We start from the raw sequence: 27,347 nt of genomic DNA on the forward strand, positions 1-27,347 counted from the left end.
AAGACAAATGCTTTCATTATATTAATGTATTTATATTAAGATATAATTAGTTAATAATATATAATTAATCAATATAATAATATATCATAATTAATATAATAAAATTATATTATTTGAATATCTTAATTATACAATATTCATCCATTAATTTTTTTAAACAGATACAACCAAAAGATTTATCTGGAGGACCAAATACAGTTTCACATGTATATTTAGAAGTTGTATCTGCTCATTTTTCAAAAGCAACAAAAATTCCACTACGCTGTGACAATGGATTTCTCTTCAGACAGACAAATCTATTTATAATTCAGATCAGTCAGGTATAATAAAGAGGGAATTGTAATTTCTGAGGGAAAAGTGAGATGGCCTGATTAATGGTATTGGGACAAGTGGTTTATTTTGGGAGGAAAATGAACTTAATTCTTAACTTTACACCATACACAAAAGTAAAGAGCTGACAAACTAAAGGTTAAATTGTAAATTATAAACACAGAGAATCAGAAAAATACAAGTATAATTTGGAGGTAGAAAGACCTTTCGTAGAATGATGCCAAGGCTCCTTTCAAAGTGGTTTTAAAAAAACCCCTTGAAGTGATGTATTATAGAACTTAACATAGAGGCTGAATTTTAACTGTAAAAAAATCTAACTTTTAATTCTCAGTATCATCTCCTTTTATAAAAAATATTTCAATTTCATATTAACATTGAAAATTGTGAACTAAATTGCAAAGTTCACCTACCTACATCTGCCTCCTTATGTTTCCAGTTGGAAATGGTTTCAGTCTTCTTTCAGGAAATTCCATCTTACAAGTTATCTCAAGAGTGGGAAGGAAGGTTGAGCTATTGGGGGTGTACTGAATGCAGCTGCACTTTGCGAATCACCACTGAAGATGATGGTGATGGTGGTGATGCTAATTAGGTAAGCATCATCTAATAAGATAAGATGGAATCACCGCCATAATTTTAGCAACAGGTCAAGGTCCCCGCCAGTACGCATTAACCTGGCCTTAGACAGAACTGTTTCTTGGGCACCTGATCAGAAGATGACTGTGTGTCGAAGGAGAGCTGTGGTGCCTGTGAGGCTTCCACCCTTCTATGCACTTAATTATACCCTGAGACATGGAGATTTTTGCCTGCATCTTCCTTCTATTAGAGAAAGCTTCACTGGGTTCTGCTGACATAACTTACTGCTTATGTTCTTCCTCCTCGACTCCATAATAAATTCAGATATCAGTCTTTTTTATCTATCAGTGGTTTAAAAATACAAAAGGCTGTGTAAAAATACTTCTTAATAAGTTGAATTATATTTTAAATGCATAAAGAGAAACATTTAAAAGAATCCCATTCAGGAAATCTTTTGTGAAAAAAATATTTTTTTCTACTTTAATATCAAGTTCACATTCCAACATCCTAGCTCATCTTTCCCTTTAAACTTGGATTTAATGTTTTGGGCTCTCTTAATTTTACGTTTAATTTCACAGCCCTCATATTATAGGGTTATTAATAATATTGTCAGATCATTTAGAGTTCAACAGAGTTTCTAATAATGATAATTTTTTCCTTACAGTAAAAGTTAGAGTTTATTCATTGGATGAATACCTAAAGCCATTGCAAAGAGAAGTTACCTTAAGCTTCATAGTGAGTATGCAACTAATTTAAATCAAAATTTAACCATGGCATTTTCATTATATGAATAAAGAGTTTTCATTATTATACAACTAGTCAAATGTGGCATTAAATTATTCATTACTAAATAGCAGCAAGTATTTATTTAGCATCTATTTGGGGTACAACCTGGTAATTTTATACTTCTGTTATTCTGACTGACATTTTTTGTGTGTAAATTTAATGTTAGTTGAAATACATTTCAATGGCCCCATTAAAGAACATCTTTTGGTGGGTCCATCTCTAAAGTGGGTCATAATAGTTCATATCCTCTTGCTCTTTGTGAAGCGTGGACAGATGTGGTGAGGGTTGTAGAAGTATAATTGTGGTACCAGTGAGAAGTGCATGGCATGCATTATATCATCATGACAACCTTATAGGATCAATATAATTATTATCTCCTTTTTATAGATGAAAATACAGAGGGTTAGAGAAACTAAGTAACCACTGAGATCGTACTGAAAATTATTAGCTGAATCAGGATTCAAACCCAGGTCTGTCTTTCTCCAGAGCTTCCTCACTTAGCCTCTCTTGATTTGTTTAAGGGATTATGGTGTGTGTCCTTCATAAGCATTTGAGTTCAGAAAGGCAAACAAGCACACATAATACAGTAAGCCAAGTAGGGGATGATGTAGGACCAATAGCAGACCAGCTTGAAGGGAAGGCAGCACTGGAGATGATTATTAAGTTACTCTGGAGGAAATCATGAAAGGATGAGGGCAGGTCCTGAACTTGGCCTTTATTTATCTATCTATCTATCTATTTATTTATTTCGTTATTTCTTTATTTATTTTTGACTGTGTTGGGTCTTTGTTGCTGCTCACAGACTTTCTCTAGTTGTGGCGAGTGGGGGCTACACTTCATTGCGGTGCGTGGGCTTCTCATTTCGGTGGCTTCTCTTGCTGCGGGGCATGGGCTCTAGGCGCATGAGCTTCAGTAGCTGTGGCATGCGGGCTCAGTAGTTGTGGCTTGTGGGCTCTAGAGTGCAGGCTCAGTAGTTGTGGCACATGGGCTTAGTTGCTCAGCAGCATGTCGGATCTTCCCGGACTAGAGCTCGAACCTCTGTCCCCTACATTGGCAGGCGGATTCTTAACCACTGCGCCACCAGGGAAGTCCCTTGAACTTGGTCTTAAAGGAAACCATGGACATGGTTTGATAGAGAGAAGCTGGACCATGTCTTGGGTGACATGCAGAAGGAGCAGAGGTCTGGAGCCAGGAAGAAGCAAGGTGTGGAGATGACCATGACAGTGACTTGGCTGCAGCAGCTGGCCTGGAAACACTTCCGGGAGAATAAGTACCAGCTTTGGTGGATTATTTTACATTGGGAGAGTTCTTGGGAGGACGGCATGTTCAGGTGAACCTGTCATAGCGGTGAATGGCTCCACGGACCCCATTGTTCCCTTGTTAGAGTTCCCCATGGACAGTAAACATTGAACATATCAGAGGCCATTGCTGTGGCATGTCCCAAGGTGTTCAGGTTTGATTTGAAGATATAGGGAGCCAAGGACGTCTTTTGGGCATGGCATGACGTCATGTAAACAGTGTTTGAAGAAGATTATCCTGGAGGTCCTGTTCAGGCTGAAGCGAGGTGGAGAAGAGCCTGTTGGGAGTTTATTTAACATATTCTAAATATTTACCATACTACTTATGTCTGTTGAAAATGTGCCTCTGTGCCTTAGAAATTAGTCTTTGTTAACAAGCCTGACCAGTTGACAGTCATTGCCTCAAATCTACATCAACATCATATGTGCTTAGTTTCAACAAAGTTTCTTAGAGCTCAGTGAATATTTCTGTAAGAACTATCAATTACATATTATGCTTAGGTGTGACTTCTGTACTTATAGATTATTTTAAAAAATGAAACTTGCTTTTCTTTTCACTCAAAGGATCCAGAAGGGTCAGAAGTTGCCGTGATAGGAAAAAAAAATTTTCCCAGAATTATCAGTTTTCCTGACTTCAAGATTCCATCTAATCCTAAGTATTTTAAATGATTTGTTGGTACAGTTGTTTCTCTTAAAAGCAGTGGAGGTAACTGGGGTTATTGAACAGTCTGATGGAGTCATCAACATCTGACTGAAAGGTGCTGATGTAAAGAAAGTTTGGTTCTGGCTAATCTTCTCATGCCCAGTGAGTGTCCTGCCTGCCTAAAGGAAGGTGGCACCTGCTGGGGCTCTTCTGCATTGAGATGGGGGAATTGATATAATTCTGCCAGCTGTGAGCACCATGCTAGTCTGTTTATTCAATTTAGATAATACACATAACATAATATTTATCATTTTAATTATTCACAAGTGTACAACTCAGTGGCATTCACATTCACAATATATTCACTGTGTTGTGTAACCATCAACACCATTTACACCCAAAACTTGCTCATCATCCACAACAAAAACCCTGTACCCATAGGCAATGTCTCACTCCTGGTCTGTTTCTTGATCAGGGATCCTGTCTCCACTTGGCTGTCCCCTGGCCTCAGCCTTGTAGCTAGATCCTACCTGTTTGCAAATAGGCCTCCTTGATTTGACCTCCTGCCTGACCTTCTAAGGAACACATCCCAGGATTGTCCTAACTCTTGTAACATTGTTTTATTGGACTCCTGATACTGGCTGCCTCTCTGGTCTTGTCCCTTTTTGAAAGTACCCTATAGATACCGGCTGCCAAAGTGAATGCTTCCTAAGCATCTAGAGATTAGGACATTGTCTGTCCCACCCTTGGGAACTGACCTACGTTTAGGTCCTAACCCCTGACAATCTGTACATCCGCTGAAATTAACTAGGCTGTTCTATCCTTCTGATAACCATCTCCTTCCAAACACTTCTAACTCCTCATCCTTCTCCAGATTTTAATCCCTTTACCCCTTCCCATTATCCTAGTCCTCAGTCCTTCGGTATCATCAGGAACTTCTCTAACCAGCTTTGTGGGCATGCAGCCTATGCAGTGGCACAGTGCCTGGCACTCTGAAGGGCCCCCCACTTAGTTCAGTGCTCTGTTGTTGCTGTCTTAAAATTATTAATAATTTTATCTTTGAACTTGTATTTTGTAATAAAGTCTGACCGGACAATGGAGCATGCATGTGAATTAGAGGAGATGTATGTGATTCATGTGCCCACCATCCCTTGCCGCCCCCTTCCCATAGAGCATTCACAACGCTCCATGAACACAGGATTCCAGTGGACCCACAATGCGCAGAAGTTTAATGAGACTCAAAGTAAGTACAAAGTGAGTGTGTCATGTCTATGACTAAGCAAGCACGGGTCCTGACAGCCCCTAGAGGCCATATTTTCCACTGGAACCAGAACTTGTTTTGAATGCAGAAAGATGACAATGGCATTCAAAGAAACACGAATGACCGAGGAACCTCATCATATTGTTTCTTCACATCATATTCACTAAATATGATGATATAGGAGGAAAGGGAAAGATAGGGTAACCCATAGTTCTTTTTCCTTTCGGGCTTTTCCTATTTATCAGTAAGCAAAGGTAGAGAGTGTTGTCAGAATACACTCATATCAAGAAGTAAAATAAAAGCAATTGGGTTAGCTTTGTGCAGCATTTCCACCATTCTGGTAAGAACGAAATATTAGATGTATGCATGAGCTATGAAATACGAATTATGTAATTCTGATGATTCTGCATATGAATTAAATGCTCTTATATTTGCATTTAAAACTCGCATTGCACAGTATAAAGATGAATGGCAAAATTCATGCCATTAATTTAAAATTTTAATTTTTCTTTACTTAGAATGATATTAAATAGCAAATTAAAAACCACCATGGCAAGTTGAGTGAGAGACCCAGAAGAAAGGAAAAGGCTTTATATTTTAATACCTTTAACAGCACTTTTTTCTTGCTTTATGAATAAGTAGTTCTACATTTTCATCTTGTACTGGGACCCTCAAATTTCATAGACGGCCCTGGCTACTTCTTTCTGTGTGACTCTGGGCAGCACTTCCTTTCTTCCTTCCTTCCTTCCTCCCTCCCTCCCTTCCTTATTTCCTTCCTTCCTTCCATCCTTTTAATGCTTTCTGATCATCAGTTTGTCTGTAAAATGGGGATAATGCCAAATCATGCCAACCAATATCAAGTGGTCTCTGCTGATGGGCAATCATTTTATTCATTTCATATCTAACTTCCACGGAGAGATCCAGAAAGCATTCTGCAGGGGTCTATGGATAAATGGGGGAAAAGAAAATTATATAAAGTTGGGGGGCAGACTAAGCCTTTGGCAGTTATTTCGGGGGGAAATCCATTGAACAGTTTTTTGGTATTTACCTTTTTTTCTATTAATGGAGACTTTTGCATGTTTGCAGGCAGAAAGAAAGGAGTTGGTAAAGCAGGAGACATAAGATGCTAGAAAGAATGATCATATGAACTCCTTATATGTTTATATGATTTTCAGTGCTCAGGGTGTATCACATTTAAGCATTGCCATGAAGAATCCAAGGCAGGTGTTGCTATCTCCAGGAATTGAAGAATCCTAGTTCTCAGAAGAGACATAAGATGGGAAGCGGGGGTTTACCTTGGAAAGGTGTTACGGGTTAGCACTGGCCATCAGCACCAATTATTCCAGCCTTCTTGGGATGCTATTAAGTTACTACCAGCAGGTGGCGCTTCAAGCAGGCCTCTGAGCCTGCTTAAAGAACTTAAAGTGCACTTGCAAATTAAAGTTTGTTTGTTTGTTTTTATTGAAGTATAGTTGATTTACAATATTGTGTTAGTTTCAGGTGTACAGCATAGTGATTCAGTATTTTTGCAGATTATACTCCATTATAGGTTATTACAAGATAAAAGGTATAATTCCTTGCATTATACAGTATATCCTTGTTGCTTATTTATTTTATATGTAGTAGTTTAGGCCCCATATGGAAAGGAGCTGAGGCTTCCTGCTCAGAGCCATGTGAGCGAGCCACCACAGAGGTAAATCCTCCAGCCCCAGTCAAGCCTTTAGGTGACTGCAGCCTCAGCTAACAAGTTGATTGCAAACTCATGGGCTAAACTAAGTCAAAATTACCCAGCTAAGCCATTCCTGAATTCTTGCCATTTCAATAAAACTGTGAAGATAATTGTTTATTTCAAGCCCTTAGGTTTTGAGGTAATTGATTATATAGCAATAGTTAACTTGTACAGTAGAATAGCTGTTTTTCTAAAAATATAGCTCTCATGAAAGCTCCTGCGTTCACTGCCACCACTAATGGGCAATTGCCCATTAGGAATGGCTTAGCTGGGTAATTTTGGCTTGGGTTCGGGTTCTCTCAAGAGTTTGCAATCAAGTTGTTAGCTGGGGCTGTAGTCACCGAAAGGCGTGACTGGGGCTAGGGGATTTACCTCTACGGTGGCCCACTCACATGGCTCTGAGAAGGAGGCCTCAGTTCCTTTCCACATGGGCCTCTCCATAGGCTACTTGTGTGTCCTTACAGCATGGTGGCTGGCCTCCCCCAGAGCAGGAAATCCAAGAGAGAGCAAGGTAGGAAGGGCAATGCCTTGTATGACCTACCCTCTAAGGTCACACACCTCTGCATTTGTTGTATTCTATTGGTCAAATGGGCCAACACTGATACAGTGTGGGAGGGGACCACACAAGGCCATGAATATCAGGACATTGGGGGCCATCTTGGAGGCTGGCTACCACATCCAGCCATTGGATGAGTGGATGAGTATAGATGTGTTACAGGTATTAGAATTAAATAAGAGAGCTTATGCTGAACAACAAGTAAGATTGTCTGAAAAAGTGTGGGACAGTGAAGCCAAAGAGGGGGTTAGTGGGAGAGTGGGCACCTTCTTTTATTTTGTCTCTTTTTGTTTCCTCTGAAGAAACGTGCGTAACTGCATTCCATCACAAACACTTGATTTTCTCTTTGGGCCTTATTATTTTCCACTTCCTCCACATTCTCTCCGCAGAAATCCTCCCCTATTCCATTACTGAGTTAGGAACCTGCAGTGGCCTTTTAGGACGTGCTATTCCAACCCACTACTCTGGTGACTTCCAAGAATAGTTTGAGCAACAACTTTCTTCTTTATCTTTCTTCAGTTATCATTTGGAACTTAAACATAAAATCATCCGCCCTTGGATCTGAACTACTGTGTTCCCTATGACATCGCTTACCCAGTTTTTCTTGGCTCTTCCCCCCTCTAGCCCTTTTCAGGTAATCTCCTCAATCTGCCATCGGCCTGGTTGCCTCTCCAGTCAGTCTCAACCCTACACCCTTTGAGGAAGGGAGACCCAGATATAAGTCAGAGTAGTGCTTCACTTATGTCTCACCTATTCCCAACTTGTACCTTTGAACCTTCACCTAGAATGTACAGTGGTATATAAATAAGAACAAAATGTGTGGACCAGGCTATAAATTCTTAAAGAGTTTACAAAACAGAGAATCAATCACAGACAAAAGAGCTGGAGACACGTCAAAGAGAAAGTAAGACTTCAGCAGGGCTTGGTATCTCTCCCTTCTTTTTCCTACTGATCCCAACACAATCAAATCCCCATCTCTGCAAGTTACTAGATGTGTTTCCTGAGGCAAATCACTATATTTCTCTGAACCTCAGTTTATTCATTGGTCACCTGAGGTCATAACAACTTTCAGAGTGGTTGTAAAGATTAGGGACAGTTTATGTAAGTTAATCATTGCAATACCTATGACATGGAGCTAATAATTGGTAGCTATTGTGTTGTCATTATTTGCATGAACTCTTTAAAGGTTCAGAACATGTTCTTCATGTCTGAATCTCATACAGCACCTGGCAAAATGCCATGGAGTTTGTAGGTCTTGTTGAGATGGTGAATTAACATTTATGGCCTTTCTTCTTAATCACTAGATTTATTCCTGGAAGTAAGAAAAATGCTTCAAGCAATATCTTTGTTACAGAGAGAGGAGGATCTTTCTGAGTGTAGACCTTTTATAGCTTATGAGATAAAAGTAAGAGGGTACACATAATCTGCTAATGGCAATCAATGCCATAAACAAGAGGAAAAAAAATTGAGTGCCTTCTAAAAAGGATTCCGGTCCATGGAAGCCTTTTTGTGCTCTTTCACTCACTAAGTTAGAATGTCAGACTCTCAGGAGGTAGCTGTTAGCCTCTTAACAGGTCAGTCATCTAATCTCTGACCCTTAATTGACAGCAAACAAACAAACAAACCAGAAAGGAAGTGGGGGCAAAATTCTGCTGGGCTCAATGATAAAGAGATTCTTTCATCCTGAGAGTCATGAGACTGTTAGTGTTGTGTTCTGCCTGGCTGCTGCCAGGGGGGTAGAACTATATTAAATACAGATTGATATGATCCTATGCACATATACATGTGTTTTTAAAATAGAAGATCATGACTATGTCTTAAACCAGTAGTAAATAATAGCGACAATTTTCAGGTTCATGCTATGTGCCAAGAGCTTTATACATATGTCATTTCATCCGCCCATCAGCGCCATGAGGTATTATTGTTTTGATTTTATAGATGACAAAACTGATGCTCAAGTTTTGAGTTTTAAGTTGCCCCAAATCACATAGCTATTTAGACAGAGACAGGATTTGAATTCAAGCCTGCCTCACCGCAGACCATACTTTCTTTTCAATGAAATATTTCAACTTTTAGGAAGCTACAGTGACTAACCTATCAAACACACATATTACTACCACTAAACTTTACTGAATTATTTGTAAGATATTGCTATACTAGCTTCAGATGTTCCTTTAAAACAAAAGGTAATAGATGCAGTGGAAGCATATACCTCTTTCCTATCCCAAATTTCTCCTTCCCTTTGCAGACATAACTACTATTCTGAGTTAGTATTTACCTTTCACAATCATATGTTTACATCATTACTACTGGTATAAATGTCTATAGATAATGACATTTCTGTGTATGTTTTTTGGGTTTTTTTTGACTGCGTTGGGTCTTTGTTGCTGCATGCGTGCTTTCTCTAGTTGTGGCGAGCCGGGGCTACTCTTTGTTGCGGTGAGCACGCTTCTCATTGCGGTGGCTTCTCTTGTTGCAGGCTCTAGGTGCGAGGGCTTCAGTAGTTGAAGCACGCGGGCTTAGTTGCTCCGTGGCATGTGGGATCTTCCCAGACCAGGGATCGAACCCATGTCCCCTGCGTTGGCAAGCAGACTCTTAACCACTGCTCCACCAGGGAAGCCCTGCTGTGTATGCTTTTAAACTTGTATAAATACAAATGTTATTATGTTTTTTTGTTGGTTTTACCAACCAATACTGCAAGTTGGTTTTACCAGCCAACATTGCATTCCATGGTATAAATATACAGTAATGTATTTATCATTTTTCTTTTGTTTAAGTTGCTGCCAATTTTTTGCTATTACAGATAACACTACAAAGAGCATTCCTATACTAGTGTCTTAGGGAGTTGTGTGAAAGTTTTCTGGGGTATATACCTAGAGTGTCTATTTTCCCATTACCCTCTAACCAGGTTTCCTGCAGTCTGTGGTGAATTCCTGATTTGATGTTGGGATATCAGGATCTTGGATGTGGGATACAGGTATAAGATTGTAAGAAAAATGGGTCATTTAGAGGGCATGATGTTGATAGCCCAAGTCACTTGAGAGAGGAATTTTAACACACAGCTAAAGCAGTGGATCTTAGACCCCAGGAGAAAAGAGGCTGGTTTCTCCTTTGGCCTAATCAATTGAAAACTAATTTCGAGCTGGACTCGGGGATGTTGGAAGAGGGAAATAAGGAATGGACCAAATGAAACAGGGACACTTAGAAGAGGTTGTTTGGTGCTTTCAGTTAATGGTTTTTAAACCATGTGTCCAGGGACCCCAGGGTTCCTACGGAGCCTCCTCAAGGCCACCTGGGGGTGCACGCTGGCAGAGAGCAGGGCCACCCACTCTGTTCACCTGGAGCATCTCTATTCTAACTAGTTTACACATTGGACTTCCCTGTAAGACTTTGTTTCAGTAAACTTTTTGTAGCTAAATGTCTTTTTAAATTCATTTAAATATTTAGGAAGAGAAGTAACTAATGAGAGGCATTTACTTATAAGGTTCCACAGCTGGATGTAGTTTATACCCCAAGATTCCCTTTCTCACTGGTGTTATGGGCGAGCACTTAAGTAGATTCTGAGTGAGTTGCATTCTGCAGCGCCAGTAGGAGTAACCCATATATAACCCATGTTTCCAAAGACACACAGAATTGAAGGTATAAATAGGTTAAGAATAAAAGTAATAGTATTGGGCTGACTGTTTGTTACCCTGCTAGGAGCACTTTCGTGTCATGGTGACTTCAGAGAATAATAAGTAATTCAGCTAATTGGCTGCAGTGAAGAAGAGAAGCATTTGAGGCTGGAGAATCAAGCAGGACCCAGATCAGGAGGGGCCTTGTGAACTAAGTGAAGTCATGTAGGCTCGATCCGGAGGGTTGAATTGAGGTAGCATTAGCAGGAAAGTCGGATGACCACCAAAGTTGCTGCCAGACCTGGATTCTCCTCTTTTAGAGATGGAGTATCTGTATAAAAACCAGACGCCTCCAAAGGTCAACATTTTAAAATGTAAAGAAGAATCCATCTTTGAGCCATGTTTAGAAGGCAGATTAAAAAAGTTTAGTTAGGGGGCTTCCATGGTGGCGCAGTGGTTGAGAATCTGCCTGCCAATGCAGGGGACACGGGCTTGAGCCCTGGTCTGGGAAGATCCCGCATGCCACAGAGCTGCTAGGCCTGTGAGCCACAAGTACCGAGCCTCCACGTCTGGAGTCTGTGCTCCGCAATGGGAGAGGCCACGACAGTGAGAGGCCCGCGCACTGCGATGAAGAGTGGCCCCCCGCTCGCCGGAACTGGAGAAAGCCCTCACACAGAAACGGAGACCCAACACAGCCAAAAATAAATAAGTAAATAAATTTGTTAAAAAAAAAAAAAGTTTAGTTAAAGACTACTGAGAATCTGTAAGTTGTTGAACTTCAGTTCTATTGAGAACCTTTGAGATCCATCGTTTTTTAAATGTTTTCTATCAGAGAAACATGCCGATGGTTAGTGATTGATATCACTTATCAGTATTGACTCCATAATACAGGCAAATAAGTGTCCTTCACTTCAGATATTATCTATGATCATTTGAGTGTTCTCGCTTTCTCCTAAGTATCTTTTCCCGAAAATGATGGCAGAAGTACTTTGTTTGTTTTAACTTGACCCATCTTTCGTAACCCAGTTTAATTATTTTACAAATTTCCTTCTGAAACAACTAGGTCAGACAATAGTGGCAGATTTTTACCATTCCAATAACATATGTAGAGACACCGTTAGTGAAATTTGTATATCAAATTTTCCTTTGTGTGCCTTTTTTCCCAATAAACTCAATACGAAAGTGTTGGTAAAATAGAACCTTATTAATTCAGAAGGATTGCCAATATGACCATAAAACATCTGAATTATAGTAAAATGTTTAGAGAAATCTGTTTTACTATTTTAAAATAGAGTACTTATTATATACTAGGTTAGAAATGAGTGCTAGTAAAAGGAAGGTAGTAAATAAAAACTTTCTAGTAAGTATAAAGTATCATAAAAATCTTAAAGATAAAATTTTTATTTCATTCTAAATTAATTACTAGACTCATTTGTCATAGGAAGCTTTGTTTTTCTTGAGCTCTTATATTAAAATAATTAAAAACCTCACTGAAAAGCAAGTTTATTTTTTAGAAAATAAAGATATTCTGTGCCTGAATGAATGCAAATTTTGAATTTGTGCTGTATGAATTAATAGATATTGCAGGATATCCATTCCCCACTAAAAACTAAAGTATTTGATTGGTCATTTATTCCCTAGAGAATGATGCAGCATCCTCAACATGATGTTTTTGTTGCCAGTCACAATCTTTTCTCTATCTAACATTCAGCTTCTTCTCTAGACTGGGACAGACCAAGGAATTATTCCATAGGCTTCCTTTGCAGATCTGTCTTCTCCTTCCACCATTTCCAGTGCCAATGACACTACCGTTCAGGTCTTCTCTAGAAAGACACCTCATAAGCCCTCTCTAAACCAGGCCCATTCTAAAATCACCTCATTGTGAAACTGAATCCAGGTGGGTCTCCATCTGTATGAGAGTGCCTCCAGAGGCATGCTCACAGATGATAAAACATCAGAGCAATTGCCTGGTCAAGAGATGAAAGGCCAAAGACAATGCAACTTACTGATTTCTAATTTTGAGCCATTCATTGCAGTGCCAAACTCTTATGTTAGAATCCTTTTATTTGTATTAATCAAAATAAATTATCTAGGTGTAGGACTCTATAAAAAAATCTCCTACTTTTATACCTGGGCATTAAAGGGTGTTTCAGTTCCAATTTTACTTTTCCTACTTAGAAGTCCCTCTTCTTGACATTAATAATTAACCAGTAAACCAATTTACCCAAGTTCTTCAATCTCGGTTTATTTAAAAGGAGAGTAACTTCAGGAGGGTTATATCCATGGTTTACTGCTACCTCCAGCATGGGCCTGTGGGGCATACTTTGTTTTTTAATCTTCGTGGGGAAAAGTTGGGGACAGGAACAAACGTAAGTAAAACAACCCATCTTTATTTTTCAATGCATCTTATTAATGTGATGAGTGAAAAAGTAAATTCAACAGACTGTGTTAATTTGTAAATAACTTTCTACTTCTGGGAACACTAAGTGAATAGTCTCACCTCTGAATAAGAAAGTCATGTAGCATTTTGATTTGATGAGTGGCTAACGACATGACAGTTTTAGGGGATTGTTACTTATAAAAATTTACATAAGTGATTATTCAAATCCCTCTTCAAAACAGCACAAACTAAACTCAAGATAATAAACTTTCTTGGTGTTTCTGGCTTGTTTCTATCTGGTACAGAGTTTTCTTTGTGTTTTCCGTGTACTGTACATAGTAAAGCAAGGGTTACTTGGGGTTCAATTCTAAGCCTGTGGTTTGAAAAATCTATTGTTATAATTACTTCCAAATTTATGAGCTAATGCTTCATAAATTTTAGTGTTATTATTGAAATAATGTGTATTTTAAACTAAATCTTTAAAATATTGATATCATATCTAGAAATAACATTTTAGTACTGATAAGTAACTGGAGAGTATCTAATCAAACCTACTCATTTCCTGTAAGGATAAATCCGGACAGAGGAAGTAACTTGCCAAAGGTCACACCACTAAGAGAAACAGAAGTAGGACTTGTATTAAGGACTCCTCTTTACCGCTTCAATTTTTTCCCATTTTGTTATAAATGTATACTTTAAATATGTAAAATATATTATAAATATAAATGTATACTTAGGATGTCATAAATTTATAGCACTCTCCCAACCCTAATCTGATTTTCTCACATGGCCACAATCACCCCATTTCCTGGATAGTTTTCGTTTATTCCTTCTTGAAAGACAGCCGACTGAAGTTCAGAGAGATTGGATTAAATGACTTCAAATTAGTGGTAGAACTAGGACTAGAACCTGGGTCCCATGATACTTAATTTTTTCTACTACACTGTACTGGCCCTTAATAAACATCTTCTCTCTTTCTCTGAAAAAGTAACAGTATGCCATTTACAACATGGGAATCAGTAAATTTAATTGATTGATTCAACAAAAATTTTTTGAGCACCTACTACGTGATAGGCACTGAGGATATAGTAGATGATACAGAGCTTGCATTCAAGTGGGAGAAGAAAATGATGAACCAATGAATGAACCAATGAGTGAATGAGTAAATAAATAAGGTCAGGTAGTTATTGGTACCATGAAGGAAAAAAATAAAGGAGAGTAAGAAGATAAAGAAATGATGGGGCACTATTTAAAAATGTAGACAGGGAAGGTTCTTTAACGAGGTGACACTCAAACAGAGCTTGAAGGAAGTAACAGAGCAAACCATGCAAATATCTGGAGAAAGAACATTCCAGGTAGAGACCAAACTAGAATTTGTGCCTCTCTGCAAGCTCAGTGGCCATATTCTCTACAACTATTGAAAGAAAATAAGAAAAGCATGAAATACTTTATAGCTACTAATAAAGTATTAAAGTAAAGTAAAGTAAGGACGAAAGTCTGTATGAATGGGTGGTTCCAGAGCTGTCTTTTAGGGACCTGAAACATGAATTATTTTATATTTCACCACCACCACCACATAGACAATCAAAAGTAAAACAGGGCTTCCCTTGTGGCGCAGTGGTTGAGAGTCTGCCTGCTAATGCAGGGGACACGGGTTCGAGCCCTGGTCTGGGAAGATCCCACATGCCATGGAGCAACTAGGCCCGTGAGCCACAACTACCGAGCCTGCGCGTCTGGAGCCTGTGCTCTGCAACAAGAGAGGCCGCGATAGTGAGAGGCCCGCGCACCGCGATGAAGAGTGGCCCCCGCTTGCCACAACTAGAGAAAGTCCTCGCACAGAAACGAAGACCCAACACAGCCAAAAATAAAAATATATTAAAAAAAAATAAATTAAATAAAATTTAAAAAAAATAAAGGATGCTGTGAATTAAAAAAAAAAAAGTAAAACAATACTAAACTGAAAAATATAAAACTTCTAACAATACCAAAATTAAAATAGCTTTTTTTTTTTCTAAATTTCTCTTGCAAAAACTCTTGATAAATTCAGTTTAGCCTAGCAACTGAAAGTGTTAATTCAGGAAACGGGCTGCTCGGGTTCAATTCCGAATTCTGTAATTTAATAGCTATGTGACCTTGGGGAAGTCAATTATCAGTTTCCTCCTCTGTAAAATCGGAGTAATAGTAAGATTTTTTTCATAGAGGAGTTGTCACAACACAGTGAGTTTATATATATATATATATATATATATATATCTTAAAATAGTGCCTAACACTGAGTAAGATTTCAGTAACTGTACCTTATTATCATCAAAGCTGAACATTCCTCATTTTCTGCTGTACCTGGGTAAGCACATGGGGAATTGAGAAGCTGGTTGGAAATCTGGAGATTCTTTTCCCCCTTTTACAATTTTTCTGTGAATGGTTCCAAATTAGTTGTCATGTAGGAGAATTGCCAGTTGCTTTAAACTATTCAATTGCTTCCAAATTAATTTCATTGTTATTAAAGACTTGCTGATTTAAAAAGACTTTTTAATTGTCATAGTGTTGTCAGAGACTGCAATAATTCTGCCAGGTGTGCTGGCCAGTGCCCTCCAGGCCTGTTCGGCCAGTTGAATTATTCAATCACCTTTTGGGTTGAAGCACACTTCTTTTTCTTTTAATAGCATATATAGCTTTCACTATTCCAATTAACTATTTTGTGATATATAATTAATAACCTAGTTTATATTTGTAACTTTTCTTTTAATAAAACAATGAAAATTCACCCATTTTAAGATTTCTATTTCAAAAACTTACATTGATTCATGTCCATTCTTTAAAAATCACATAAAAAATAAAACTGGGGGAACAGCTCACGGTTAGGAACATAGTTTGTAACCTTGACCTCAATTATACACATAACAGAGAGTGAGGACTGAATATAAAGACCTGCTTCATTGGGCTTCCCTGGTGGCGCGGTGGTTAAGAATCTGCCTGCCAATGCAGGGCACACGGGTTGGAGCCCTGTTCCGGGAAGAGCCCACATGCCATGGAGCAACTAAGCCCGTGTGCCACAACTACTGAGCCTGTGCTCTAGAGCCCACAGGCCACAACTACTGAAGCTTGCACGCCTAGAGCCCATGCTCTGCAACAAGAGAAGCCACCGCAATGAGAGGCCCACGCACCGCAACAGAGTAGCCCCCGCTCGCCGCAACTAGAGAAAGCCCGTGCGCAGCAACGAAGACCCAACACAGCCAAAAAAAAAGATCTGCCTCATTCACTTACAAGCCATGTGACCTTGGTCAAATTATCCTCTTATCACTTATCAATGATGTAAAGTGTACATCATTGGCCTGTTGTAAATATTAAAAGACTTGTATGTAAAGCCCTAATATAGCCTCTCAATTAATGTTATAATCATTATTGTTGTATGATTGTTCTCATTTGTTCCTCAAGGACCTCCATCATTACTTTCATTTCTAAATGCATTGCCTAGTTCACTGTTATTCTATCCTTTTCTTTATCCACTCACTAGGATAACACAATAATTCTAAGATTACTTCCTTTCAACTTATTCAGTGAACTTAATGAATCATAACATTTATTGACTACTGAGCATGCTAGGTGCTTTCAGATAGGTATTCTCATCTCATCCTTAGCACCCTGGTAAAGAAGGTGATATTTTCCCAAGTAAATTATTTAACTCTCAGAGAGGGTTAATGACTTTACCATGGTCACTCAGCCAGCAGATGGCAGAGCTGGAATTCAATCTCTGGTACCTATGTTGCTTTTTTCTTCATTGGGCAAAAATATTGACCCTCTTTACCATTAAAAGTCTTCCTTTGCTGCAGTAGCTCAGGGAAGGTGCTATTACTACCTTTCTAAATGTTAACTAAATCTTCAGCTCTATTTCTCAAGTCTTAATTCCAAGCTACTTCTTCTTGGAAACTGTGCTGAAATTATCATAGACCACAAATAAATGTTGATTTTAAAATATCATTTTAAGTTGAGAAAATGTGCCTATTTTATTTATTTTTATTTTATTTTTTATTTTATTTTTTGGCTGCATTGGGTCTTCGTTGCTGTGGGTACACTTTCTCTAGTTGTGGTGAGCGGGGGCTACTCCCCATTGCAGCGCACGGGCTTCTCATTGCGGTGGCCTCTCCTGTTGCAGAGCACGGGCTCTAGGCACATGGGCTTCAGCAGTTGCAGCACGCGGGCTCAGCAGTTGTGGCTCGCGGGCTCTAGAGCGCAGGCTCAGTTGCTGTGGCGCATGGGCCTTGTTGCTCTGCGGCATGTGGGATCTTCCCGGACCAGGGCTCGAACCCATGTCCCCTGCATTGGCAGGCGGATTCTTAAACACTGCGCCACCAGGGAAGGCCCCAAATGTGCCTATTTTAAATTGAATCTCTCAAGTGAGATTTCAAAAAAAATCAGAAGTATAACAAAAAATGTCATATAAATATACTGATCCTTCTCTTTTCCTATTTCAACAGGTATGTCATTTCAGCACCAAAAGTATTCTGTGTTGGAGCATTTGAAAATATTGTAATTCAAGTTTATGGATACACTGAAGAATTTGATGCAACAATCTCTATCAAAAGTTATCCTGACAAAAAATTTACTTATTCTTCAGGCCATGTTACTTTATCCACAGTAAATAAATTCCAAAATTCTGCACTCTTAACAGTATGTATTTATCCTTCAGTTTCTTTATACATATAGAATATTCTCAGTAAAATGTGTACCAAGTTTGAATATTGATAACATAGAGATTTGATCATTTATACCACTCTACCACTGTGTGATTATTAGATGATGTCAGTCACTAATAAGTGAGTCATAAGCACAAGAATATTATACTTACTTTTAAGTTTGTACATATTTAAGTAACATTGTACTAAAAATAGTTTTTATTATATTGCAAATAATAAAAAGGCAACACTGAGAGCCCTCCAGAACATTTTATCCTTTAAAAGGGGTCTGTGTATTACTCAGGTTTGAGAAACACTGATCTAAATAAATTCTAACCAAATGTAGGAATTCTTTGATTAATGTTCTTGACGGTAAATGCTCTAACCTCTTAACAAATACTTCCACTTTTTAGGTTTATTAAGAAATAAAATTCATTTCCCAAAAGTAGACACTCTTATCTGATGCCATTAGCCACACACATGTGGCTGTTACCTTTAAATTTAAATCAATCAAATGTAACTAAAATAAAAAATTCAGTTCATCACTCATACTAGCCACCTTTCAAGTGCTTAAATAGCCACAGGTAAGTGGTGGCACCATACTGAACAGCTCTCCCTTATCACATAGAGCTCTGTTGAACAGTTCTAACTCAGATGGCCAATTGGAAAAGTAAATTAGGGTGGGGAAATCATAAAAATTGATGCATATCTTAAGCATTTAACTTCATCTTAACGTTACAACGTATCTTTATTTGCTAATCATTAGATGTTGTGCCCAGGTCTTTTCTTGGGTCCACTGGTTGGAGCAGAAATTCTTATTTATAATGTGTCACAGCTTTAACGAATCATTTGTTCTACAGTTTCTATTTCCTTAAAGTAGAGAAAGAACTTAGATACTTGCAAAGCAATCTGAGTGCAGAATCTTTATAGATTTTTACTGTTTTCCAAACTTTTACAGTACTCTCACATATCTAATTCAACATGGTTTGTTTTAGTGATTAACTTTTATCTCATGTTTTCAAAGCCGAAGTTTTCATAAAAACACTTTTCTTTCTTCTGTTACTTTCTGTGTATTAAATGTGCTTATCATGCAGTGTAAAGTGGATCATTACAATTACATAGACAAATTGGAAAGCACATTGCTCAACCTGTGGAAGCAGAAGGATGTAGATAGAATACAAAGTGTCCTGAATATCAGTCAGGATGTTGAACTGGGGATGGAGAACATGGGCTAATCCGACGAGCTGATGAAGTGAAAGTTTAAGAGAGCTCCTATAGTAGTAGTTTTTACTAAATGCATATAAAATTTGGGAAGCACAAAACCAAGAAGATTTTTAATTGCTTAAAGCTAAATGTTGATTATGACATTTGATATTGAAGGGCTTTGGGCAAAATTTATTTACTACTTTGGCTCCTATACTACTTTTTAAATAACATGTTTTATATCCTTAAAATTATTATACTCTTTTCCATCAACATTGTTTTTTACAGATACAACCCAAACAATTGTCTGGAGGACAAGACCCAGTTTCACATGTGTATTTGGATGTTGTATCAAAGCATTTTTCAAAATCAAAAAAAATGCCGATAACCTATGACAATGGATTCCTCTTCATTCATACAGACAAACCTGTTTACACTCCACACCAGTCAGGTAGATTATAAGATGCTTCTCTCTAGCATCTTAGAGAGATGGGAGGGAGTGGGATTGGGATTGACACTATACTGTAGAGGTTTTGGGTTTTTTTTTTCCAAGCTTGAGCAGCTGGGTAAATGATGATGGCATTTATTTAAATTGAACTTTGGATGTGGGGAAGAGTTTTTATTTATTTATTTTTAATTTTTATTTTATATTGGAGTATAGTTGATTTACAATGTTGTGTTAGTTTCAAGTGTACAGCAAAATGATTCAGTTATACATGTCCATGTATCTATTCTTTTTCAAATTCTTTTCCCATTGAGGTTATTACAGAATATTGAGCAGAGGTCCCTGTGCTATACAGTAGGTCCTTGTTGGTTATCTATTTTAAATATAGTAGTGTGAACACTCCCAAACTCATTCTATGAGGCCACCATCACCCTGATACCAAAACCAGACAAAGATACCACAAAAAAAGTAAATTACTGGCCAATATCACTATAGAGCTTTTTAAAACTTGAATTTAAGTGGCGATAGGTTTCCAACTTGCTCAAAAGAGTCTCAATCCCCAGTGATTTTTACACTTATAAATATCATTTTAATTTTAAATTCATACAGAAATTGTTAAACAATTAAACGGAATTTAAATTTAAATTTGATTTTAAATATACATCTTAAATTCATATGGAAATGACAAAAATTAACAATTATATTATCTACCTCATCAGTTATTCCCATGTAGAAAAAAAGCTATTTAAGAATTGTGAAATGTAGTGTTAGGTCTTATTATTAAACAAGTTTAAGATGTAACTGCAAATATAATTTAGGCAATGAGAAAATAATTTATTATAAAGCAGTGATCATAAAAAAGGTCTATTACTTTGGAGCTAATCCTCAAATTCAGAAAACAAATCAAACCCTAAGAATCAGATGTTTCAGCAAAAAATAAACTAAATCACAGAAATATATGGGTATTAATTTTCTAAGGGGATCTGCCTAAAGGAAGTTCCTATTAGAACATTGTTTTGTATTCTTGTTTTATCTGTTAGAGGGGGAAAGGGCAGGATAGCCAGTCAAAACTCTGGGATTGACGATTGACTGGATATATTCCCAAGGAACCAAAAATAAACACAGAAAAGTGTGAATGCTGACCGCATATGTTCATGTGTCTGCAAAACCTTCGATTCCTCCATCACTCCCTGTTGCCAGAATTAACTTTTGAGCACATCAGAGATGGAATTATGAGAGAACTGTATGTGGAAGGGGGAGGTTATGGAGTTTCAATAATGACATTACTGGTGAAGGAAAGAGGAAGGGAGGCAGGACCAGCCAGCTTTGTTGAAAACATTTCAGGTAGTACATACCTGCTACATATTGGTTGATGTTGATAGTATGGAGTGGAACAGGCCTGCACCACTACCTTTTTAGCAGGAGCTCCTGTTATGACCAGCTCAGAAAGGAAAGGCCTAGAGAGGGTGGGGTATTGCTTTCGGCTTGGGCAGAATATCATAGCCAGAACAGTACTCTCTTGACTCCAAGATGACTTGGTGTACATGGAGATAGTCTCTGCCCATAAAGCTTGGGCTCTTTTTAAACATCATACCCAGAAACAAATATATCCATACCCTTGTGTTCCTCCTATGTTAGAGGACCTTCATTAACTGGGTCCTGTTGACACTACCTACTATTTAGCATCCTCATCTTTGTCCAACAAGTAGTCTGATACCCAGAGCCTGGGACCTCTCTTAGCTATCAAGGCTTTCCTTAAGAACAGCCTTGGGACTTCCCCAGCGGTACAGTGGTTAAGAATCTGCCTTCTAATGCAGGGGATGTGGGTTCGATCCCTGATCGGGAAGCTAAGATCCCACATGCCTTGTGGCCAAAAGACCAAAACATAAAACAGAAGCAGTATTATAACAGATTCAGTGAAGACTTTAAAAATGGTCCACATCAAAAAAAATCTTAAAAAAATAAATTAAGAACAGCCTCATATGTTATTTCTTTGTCGGAACTTTAGTGTAAGAAGATGTGGTATCCTCATCTATTCTAATCATAGAGGAGAACTAGAGAACTTTCTTCTAAATTTCTTTTTTTAATAAATTTATTTATTTATTTTTGGCTGTGTTGGGTCTTCGTTGCTGTGCGTGGGCTTTCTCTAGTTGTGGCGAGCGGGGCCTACTCTTCGTTGCGGTGCACGGTGGCTTCTCGTTGCAGAGCATGGGCTCTACGCACGTGGGCTTCAGTAGTTGTGGCATGCAGGCTCAGTAGTTGTGGCTCGCAGGCTTAGTTGCTCTTCAACATGTGGGATCTTCCTGGACCAGGGCTCGAACCTGTGTCTCCTGCATTGGCAGGCAGATTCTTAACCACTGTGCCACCAGGGAAGCCACTCCTCTAAATATTGACTCATTGGGACTTCCCTGGTGGTCCAGTGGGTAAGACTCTGCGCTCCCAATGCAGGGGGCCAGGGTTCGATCCCTGGTCAGGGAACTAGATCCTGCATGCATGCTGCAACTAAGAGTTAGCATGCTGCAACTAAAAGATCCCGCGTGCCACAACAAAGATCCTTGGTGCCGCGACTAAGACCCAGCGCAGCCAAAATAAATAAATAAATGAATAAATTTTAAAAAGTAAATAAATCTTTAAAAATAAATAAATAAATATTGACTCATTAGTGAGAAGTAGTGAAGTATAGTGGTTAAAAGCAGACTCTGGAGCCAAATTGTCGGATTCAAATGCCAGCTTGGGCTCTTATTAGCTCTGTGACCCTGTGTGAGTTAATATTTCTCAGCCCCATTTTCCTCATCTGTATAATGGAGATAATAATAGAACTTACCTCATAGAGTTGTTGTGAGAGTTAAGTGAATTCATATGTGTCAATACTTCAAACACTGCCTACCACCAGAGTAAGCACTAGGAAAGTATTTCCCATTATCATTTAATCTGTGGGATAGCATAAAGCCTTATTTACACAGAAGAAAAAGAATTACTGAGAAGTAATTCTTTTAAAAATTGATTACATGTATTGGATTACATTGGGACTCTAATGTCCCAATGCACACATTTAATCTGAAGATCATTGAGGGATTTTTCTTATAAGCATCTTTAGGATAGAGGCTTAAATCTTCAAGGCTTTATAGGACAAAGGACTTCAGAGTATTGACCAAAATCCTTCAATTTCACACAGCCTGTGTCCTGCCTTCCCCTCCAACCTTATCACCCGCCATGTTCCCCTTCATCGGTGGACACCAGCCAAGCTGACCTCTTTTCAGTTGCTTTCTCACACCATTTTCCCATCCACAGTAAAGCTTGTGCACCTCTTCCTGGTATATTCATGCCGCTTCCTTGCCTTCTTAACTCCTACTCAACCCTTACGTGCCATCCCATAAAGGGCAGCCTTCTCTGCTTCAAAGCTCCCTCTTCCACACTCAGAAAGCCAGGGAGTGTCTTTTATGGCACTTCCTACCCCTGGAATTTTACATTTACTTGTGTCATCTCGTGTTTGCCTCTCTCCACTCCATTAGAGGGATTCCATGTCTGATTTGTCACCACCATATCTCTGTGCCTAGCATAGTGTCTGCACATAGAAGGCATTCAATATACATTTTAAAATTAATAAGCTATATCTTTGGTACAAAAAAATTATTGATCTTGCCTTTGATACACCATTGCTATGAAGACAAGATTAATTTTCTAACCTAACACAAAATGGGTTAGAAAGTGGACAAGTAGTAGCCGTAGAAATAATATAAAATAAAAATAATAAACATTTATTGATTAGTTATTATGTGCCGGGTTATGCAAAAGCTTTTTCTCATTTAGGTTCACGTACTATGTAGCAGATGCTAGCAGTCCTATCTTACAGATGCGGGAACTAAGGTGTAGAGGGATTAGGTATCCTGCTCTGGGTCACATTAGAAAGTGGCAGAGGCAGGAGTGAAATGAAAGTTTTGAACTCGAGGGCCTGAGCTCTTTTGTGGCATATTGCCTCTGGCAGCATCCCAGTGATGCTCAGGCCTGGACCAGGTATGTTCATAAAGCAGGAGGGAGGACTCGAGGAGGGAGACAGGGATGAGGGGACAGCAGAGTGAACGGATTTACTGAGCATTTTGCTTTGATCTTATGGTATAGTGAAACCAATTTTAGAGCGCTTAACTTGTGGCTTCTTGTGTAGAGCTTTGCATAATACCGACCCTTTAAAAGGTTTATGGCATCGGATCAATTTTATTTTGTGGTTAAAGTTTTGGCCATGAAATGATTTGAGCATCAGTAAAACCCTAGAGAAATTATAATATGTCATTGGAAGGGACTAGATCAGCATGTCTCAAGCAGCTATGAGTTAAAAGCTAAGCTGATGCTTTTGTTTAAAAGGTGGGGATCTATTAACTGACAGAAAGAAGTGGAAGAGAACTAATTGTTATTGAGCCCCTGCCATTATTCTTTTAACAATGAGAGAACAATTGTAGGATCTGGCTCAATAAATATAACAAAACCGTAGAATTCAATGCTATCTTTAGTAACAATAAGAGACAATTTGGGGCCTTGTTGTAAGAGTGTATAATGTCTGAAACAAACTACTTAATTTTCCATTAAAATCTTCAACTTTAATATGAGACAATTTATTATACTCCGATATAACCATATGGTAGACACCACTATTTTGCTACTATGAAATTCTTTATAAACAGTGGCCTAATTACAGATATAACTAATTTTGTACTATATATTTGTTCCCAAAAAGATGTATGTAAATATATTTTAATAAAGTGAACTGTACTTTAAATTCACTAGAAAGTAGCTCTTTAAAGGAATCCAAAAGGATTCTCTTTAAAAGAAAAAAATCATTTGTATGTATATGTCTACAAACTAACTTTTTCTTTCTTTTAAATATGGATTTTCATGTATGACTGTGTATTGGATTTTTTAAATGAGGCTCATCTCTTTTAAGGGTGATTATTGGTGATTATTGTAAAAAATCAAAATACTGTGCTTAGCAAAGTTTTTGATGATATCAATTATTCTTACAGTGAAGGTTAGAGTTTATTCACTGAATGATGACTTGAAGCCAGCCAAAAGAGAAACTGTCTTAACTTTCATAGTAAGTATGTTATTTATTTGGATGAGATACTCTGTTCCATAATCCTGCCTTCACACCATACTAACTCATTGTGTTCAGGAAATGATTATTGAACACTTTCTGTGAGTATAAAATTGTAGGTTTATACCTCTACAATATGTAAAAACCTCATGAAAATGAAATCTCAACAAGTTATGTTTTGAACTAAATCATTTAAATATATCCTTCATGATTTATTTCTTGAAGAACACTGATCAATCACTAAGAATTAATTGAATACCTATTATGTATGAGATTTTTTATTTGTACAATACACTTGAGCAGTTTAGACTTTAGTAACTAACATACTAACACATGAAAAATAGTGCTAACCCATGAGATAAAGATCAACTGTTATTAGCTTTTCATCAGCCATGACATATGTAACAGATGATATGCATGTGTGAAATAAACTCCCATGGTCTTCCCAATTCGTGTCACAACCCTACAAATTTTTGTGGGGAAATAACTGCTCACCTATTAACAGTAGGTGTACTAGTAATTGGTCCTTCACTATAGGTTGCAGCACCTTTCCTCCTACTCAAAGAACCAAAAAGCTGAAAACCTTAACAGAACACAAATGAAAAAGAGGATTGTATAGGAATAACCTTGAATCCTTCATAACTTACAAAAATCATAAAACTTTCACAAACTTTAACATCTGACTATTTTATAATGAATTACTTGAGAAGCATCCAGAGTGTTCCAAGATTGTGGTGGATAACTATTGACATAGACTGCAAACTTACAAAATGTCTAGCTAATAAATGCATTTTACAGCATATTTGCTTTGGAAAGCTTCAGATGAACACATACAAAATTTAGATTCAGGTATCTGTAAAGCATGTAAGTTCATATTTGGTTCATTATAACATCAGTTTTTGTCATACTTCTTTTTTTTTTAGTCGTACAATAGAGAGTTGAATCTTCTAGATAACTGAGACGAGGATACCCTGGACACTGATTTACTTTTTTTTTTTTTTCTGCTGAGGCAAGAGATGGAAGAGGGTCCAAAAAGAGGGAGGGAAGTGGCTTACATGAACCATATTTGCATTTCACAACATTTAAATGATTTTCCCCCTTCATATTTAATTTGAAGACATGGATATTTGTTAGTAAATATTTCTGTAGATCAAAGACAGTATAATCAGTTAATTTTTAAAATGTGATTTATGTGATTTGAGGTTGTTTGTTTTTATTCAAAGGATCCTGAAGGATCAGAAGTTGACATGGTAGAAGAAAATGATTATACTGGAATTATCTCTTTTCCTGACTTCAAGATTCCATCTAATCCTAAGTATTTTAAAGTATTTGTTAATAAAGTTTTCTCTAAAAAGCACATCTGGAACTTCTGGTTGTGAGGTAGATAACCAATCAAATGGAGCCACCTAGTGTTAACAAAGAGTAGGTGAAATGAGGATATGCAAACTCTTTTCAAGTCTAATTAGAAGCTAGGCTCAGGTTCTGGCAAAACAAACAAACCACTCCCAACACTTCTTACCAATCCTCTTTACGTATAGAAATTAAAATTTAGAAGAGGCAAAAAACAGTCCCCAGGCCTTTTTTTTTCTTCCGATGAAAACCGTCAACCCTCCACCCTTCAAGGAATCTAACAGACTATCCGTCTAAAAGGCTGGTATTGTCCCATGCCTAGCTCTGAGAGTTGTAAAAATATTGGTCCCCTGTAGTCTTTACTGCACAGAATACCAGAAGACAGTTTTCAAGAGGGAGGGTGTTATTAATTTCCTCCATTTGGCCACATGCTAAAGGATTAAGAACAGAACCCAATGTGAAAAAAATTTAGTGAACACATTCCTGGTATATGCAAAGTACAACGGGAAGGAGAAATTCAAAACAGAAATAAAGAATCCACAGTCCCTGTCTCCAGGGAACTTAGAGGAGGACAAATAAGTGCACCTATAAAATGACTACAATATCACTTTAAAGCAAAATCTTTTTATGGTCATTTTTGTCTGCCCTCTAGAATGGAGTTTGCAGTTAATTCACTGTACTGAAAATTTTCTAGAAATTTGGATGAAATTGGGGGATTTAAATAATTTGGATAATTTTTAAATTTTGTACTTCCTTGAAAATATTACATGCTCCATAGCACAGAATTTATCCAATTATTTTATAATTATTATCATTTCTCCAACTTCATCTTATGTCATTTGCTCCATGACAGATTATGTCAGCCATGACCAGTATTGTCTTACCCCAGTACATTTGCACATGTTGTCCCCTCTGCTTAGAATGTATTTCACCTTGCTCTTTACAAGGCTGGCTTCCTTTCATTCTTTAGGACACAGGGTAAATGCTCCCTTTTCAAAGAGGCTATCCCTGGATGCATGATCTAATGTAGTCTCTCTCTTCCTTTTACTCTCTTGTTTATTTTCTTCATGGCACTTATCTCAGTTTTGTAAGTAATTATTTATTAATTTACTTGCCTTTTATTCCCCACTAGACTGTAAACTCCTTGAGGACAGGGGTCTTGTCCGTATTGGTCACTTTTGAATCACTAGCACCTCAACATAACAGGCACTTGATAAATGTTCTTTGTGTAAATGATGACGATAACCATAATATTAAACTTTATTGATTGCATAACCAATGTGCAAGATAGATTTTATTTTTCCCATTTCACAAATGAATCTAAGTAATTTTCTCAAGTCCAATCTGCTACTAAACGTGAAAGTGGGAATTTGGACTCCCATGGACTAGTAACTCTGGGAAGACAGGATCTCTTCTATCT

General features: G+C 37.8%; 1 protein-coding gene across 1 annotated transcript in view; it reads left to right on the top strand.

Moving 5' to 3' along the window:
- Window positions 1-11,034: 11,034 nt before the first annotated feature.
- C5 (complement C5) overlaps window positions 11,035-27,347 on the top strand; it is an 81,635-nt gene continuing 65,322 nt past the window's right edge. Inside the window, exons 1-5 of the mRNA XM_082468515.1 lie at window positions 11,035-13,159; window positions 17,646-17,838; window positions 19,335-19,497; window positions 24,507-24,577; window positions 25,801-25,892. Coding sequence (XP_082324641.1) covers window positions 13,095-13,159; window positions 17,646-17,838; window positions 19,335-19,497; window positions 24,507-24,577; window positions 25,801-25,892 — 584 coding nt within the window. The 5' untranslated portion in view covers window positions 11,035-13,094. The remainder of the gene's footprint in view (window positions 13,160-17,645; window positions 17,839-19,334; window positions 19,498-24,506; window positions 24,578-25,800; window positions 25,893-27,347) is intronic.

This window comes from Balaenoptera physalus (assembly GCF_965194825.1).
Source record: "Balaenoptera physalus genome assembly, chromosome: 7".
In the NCBI taxonomy this organism is placed as follows: domain Eukaryota; kingdom Metazoa; phylum Chordata; class Mammalia; order Artiodactyla; family Balaenopteridae; genus Balaenoptera; species Balaenoptera physalus.